Source organism: Myotis brandtii, unplaced genomic scaffold (genome assembly GCF_000412655.1).
Source record: "Myotis brandtii unplaced genomic scaffold, ASM41265v1 scaffold251, whole genome shotgun sequence".
Taxonomy (NCBI): domain Eukaryota; kingdom Metazoa; phylum Chordata; class Mammalia; order Chiroptera; family Vespertilionidae; genus Myotis; species Myotis brandtii.
In genome coordinates, this window is record NW_005359516.1 from 320925 (window position 1) to 324892 (window position 3968).

The window sequence follows — 3968 nt, forward strand, 5'->3', positions numbered from 1 at the left end:
GTGGGGGGGGGGGAGCATGTGGCTGGTTTCTGACCCTTAATGCAGCCTTTTCACCAAGGGGCATGTGGCCTCTGGGCAGAAGGCTCCACTTTGGCACGGAGCCCTTCAGCATGACATCCAGTCCCTTATATTATTAGGGTGGACTCTGAGTTCCACCTGAGTGACAGCCCTCCCCAGGGAGCACTTCGGAAGAGCCTCTTTCCTACAGGCTCACAGCCCCTAATAGCCTGAGAGGAGACAGTGTTCTCGGGCAGTTCTCCAAGGGAAGACAGCCTTTCCTCCTAACATCCCAGGGACACCCACCAGTAGGGAGTACGCAGCTCTCTCCATGCACAGAGGCAGCTGGGCCAGCAGCCATGAGGCATGGGATGTGCTCACCTCGGTAGCGATAAAGTGCATTCCAGAGAAACTGTGCAGCCACCAGGGGCCGTTCTACAAAGATGGTCTCCCCCTTCCGGATCAGCTGTGTGGCAAAAAGCCCCTTTCCCTGAGAGGGCAGAGAAGGAGCAGGATGGCCATTAGAAGAGGCAGAGGACAGTTCCAAGGCTCCTGGAGGGCCACCCCGCCTCACCCCCACATGCTACCTCTTAGCAGAGGCAGGAGGGTTCACGGAGCATGGTCAGCATCCCATAACTGCCTCCGCTCTGACCTACTTTCAGTCACACTTCTTTCAGCCTGTTCAGAGAAGAGGGCCCGGGATGTCAGCCATCCCAGAATACCCATGGGGGAATTTTTAGAATGGCCAAAGGAGGGCCAGAGCTCATAGCAGGCTGGGGCCTCCGGTACCAGGAGCTGGTAACAGCAGGGCAGCCTTCTCTGAGTCACCCACATGCCCCTCCAGGATCCAGGCAGTGATGCTACTATTAATGGTTGCACAGAAATCCTACACCATGGGAGAGGGAGGCCCAGTTTGGGGGAGAATGTACCCTATTTCCCTGGTTGGATGGATACTCACAGCACCTGGCATAGTACCTGGCACTCAACAACTTCTCAGAGGTTACTCTGAAAAGAAAGACTAATCGTAGCACTAATCCTAATGCTTATTTGCTTGAACTTTTGAGCTAATTGCTTCACTTCTTTGCATCTGTTTCCCACATGAAAAACGAGTATTTAATAATATCGAACAGGTATTTCCCAGGATATAGCACAGGCCATGCACCCCATAAGCTCTAGCTCCTTACTACTCAAAGTGAGGGGATGGACTGGCAGCCTGGGCATCAGCTAGGAGACTGTCAGAAATGCAGAATCTCAGGCCCCACCCCAGCCTGCTGAATCAGAATATGACTTTCACAAGATGCCCAGGTGATTCGTATGCATGTCAGAGTTTGAGAAGTAGCAGTCTAAAGCACCATACACATCAGGAAAAAGACGAAGAATGAGAAGACCATCGCTGAATTGCATCTCTCAGAGTGCAAAGGGATTCAGGAGACAGCTTTAGAACCCAGGGAAGTTACTGGCCCCCCAGGCATTTACTTCACCGTTCACTCAGAGAAGTGCCTTGCAAACACTGAATTGTCACAAAAAGGGAGAGAGAATTATGATCAGCACAGCAATTAAATGTCCTGTCATGTGGCCTCACGGGTAGCACCCTGTCTTCTAGCATTGGAGCTCTGGCTAGACAGGGACACCTCCCAAAGTCAAAACAGCAGGAAGTGCAGACCAGAACAGGCCCTGCGCAACCCATGAGCCACAAAGCTCAACCCTCTGAACAGCTCTGGGAGCTCTCACAGGAGAGTGGGGCCACTGGGCAAAGCCGTGGATGCACTTTGGTTGTCCTTCTGAAAGCCCCATCCCATACCTGTGGCCCCTGGGACCCAATCTCGCAAAATGAAATTTGGCCTTCTGCTACGGGACACAAAGATGTGAATGTTATCTCTGACAATCTCAAATCTCAGTATTAGATAAATATTGATCTCTTTCTTGAGGACCAAAATGTAGACAATATTTAGTAATCAAAACAAAGTGAAAAGCAGAACTGTTCCTCTATAAAACCACACATTCCCCCAAACATATGAAAGTGTTTCAAGAAAGCAGCTCTAATTCATATTTCCAAGAAGCTTGGAGAGAACTGAACTTGAAGGGAAAGGGCACAAATTATGCAAATATATTTTCAATTTGGCAAATAAATAAAAAAATGTTGTACAAAACTCTAAGACTGCACTAAATTTTTTAAATCTTTATTAAATGGATGATTTTATAAAAAAATATAAATTGCCAAAACTTAATTCAAAAGTAAGAAAGCCTTGCCCTAGCTGGTTTGGCTCAGTGGATAGAGCATCAGCCTGTGGACTGAAGGGTTCCAGGTTCGATTTCAGTCAAGGTTGCATGCTCAATCCCCAGCAGGGGCATTCAGGAGGAGCCGATCAATGATTCTCTCTCATCATTGATGTTTCTATCTCTCTCTCTCCCCCCCCTCTAAAATAAATAAAAATATATTAAAAAAAAAAAGTAAGAAAGCCTAGACAGACTAAAAAAGCAGTGCTGTTTTCTGGCTGATGTGTACCAGTATGGCATTCTGGTTGGCATCACTGTATTTGATCAGGTTTCTGTTGTGATTAGTCACGTCCCTGGCATAAGAGTTGGTAAATTTTTAAGGAAGCATTCTTGCCAATATCCATAGAAGCAATAAAGTGATCAAAACTATCCCATGTGAGGCTCCTAATCTATATGGTTTTATGAGCCAGCTCTGTCAGACCAAAGAATAATTCTCATGCTATTTAAACTATACAGTAGTGTAAAGCTTCTCCATTTTACTCAAAAAACAAAACATAACTGATGTGGTAACTGGGGAAATTACACAAAATCAAATCATAAACCAATCTCATTTGATGACTGTAGATGCAAAGAGCCTACTATCTTGTCACTAAGTCTGGGTAGGTGTATGCTTTTCTCCAGCAGCAGATCGGGTGTAGTCATGGGGAGGGCAGCCAGCTCATTCTTCCAGAGCTGGGGTTTTGACAGGACAATTAGGCAAGGAGAGTGGCTGGCATAGTAATGAAGTGAGAGGGAAGAAGTGAAGAAAGAAGGGGGCCGAGAGACGAGAGATGAGAGACGAGAGACGGGGGGCTAAGTGATGGTAAAGGTGAAAATTTCTGGATGCCAGGAGTGCCGGAATGAGACACCATCCAAGTGCAAGCCAATCAATACTAGGGGCCCTGGGGGGAGATGGAGGTGTGAGCAGCTCCCAGGATGCAGGGAGTGGAGTGCCGTGCCCAGAGAGGAATGCTCCCTGTCCCCTGGGCAGAAAAGGGGCAATGGAATTGGGCTGGGCCTCTGACATGGTGGGCAAGGGCTAAGGATACACACAGCCCCTCCACAGGATAAATGATCCAACCTCTAGTAAACAAAGAAACGCCAATGAGAACAAAGCAGTACCATTTTGCACATATCAATCGGCCACGATAACCGGAGAGGAAATCCTCAGTGCTGGAGAGAACAAAAGGGCGTGTGCTGGGAAAATGAGCTGCCCCAGATCTTTGACCTCCGGGAAAAATCAGATGGAGCACAAGGGCCTGTAGATAGGGTTTGGTTGTGGACACTGCCGCCCTCCCGTGAAATCAACTAAAACGATGATTTAAGCTCTTAAAAACGAATACTCAGAAATAGGCTTAGGAGACAGGAAGATTGACTGCTGCATCAAAAAGCCGTTTCTAAAAATGTGACCTTAGACACATATCTGCACAAGTCTAGGATTGCCAGTGATTTTTTACCTTCTTTCTTTACATGCAAGTTCACATTTTTTACGACGAACTTTTAAAAAAGCAAGAACAAAAGTGACAGAATCACCTTACTCTCCTGCTCAACCCCTCCAAATGCTCCCACGGGCCGCAGGCTCCGGTCCAAGCGCTCCCAGGCCTTCCTCACCCCAATCCCCAGAAAGTTCCCCGAGGACCCCCGTTTTTTCATCTCCGTCCCCTCGGCTCACACATCCCCGCCCACGGCGCCCGGGGCCCAGGAGCACCGATCCG

The 3968-nt window shown here is 48.0% G+C and overlaps 1 protein-coding gene across 1 annotated transcript in view; it reads right to left on the minus strand.

Annotated features, from left to right (window-relative positions):
• SMYD5 (SMYD family member 5) overlaps positions 1–3968 on the minus strand; it is an 11948-nt gene that overhangs the window by 7622 nt on the left and 358 nt on the right. Inside the window, exon 2 of the mRNA XM_005867748.2 lies at positions 379–487. Within this exon, the coding sequence (XP_005867810.1) occupies positions 379–487 (109 nt within the window). The remainder of the gene's footprint in view (positions 1–378; positions 488–3968) is intronic.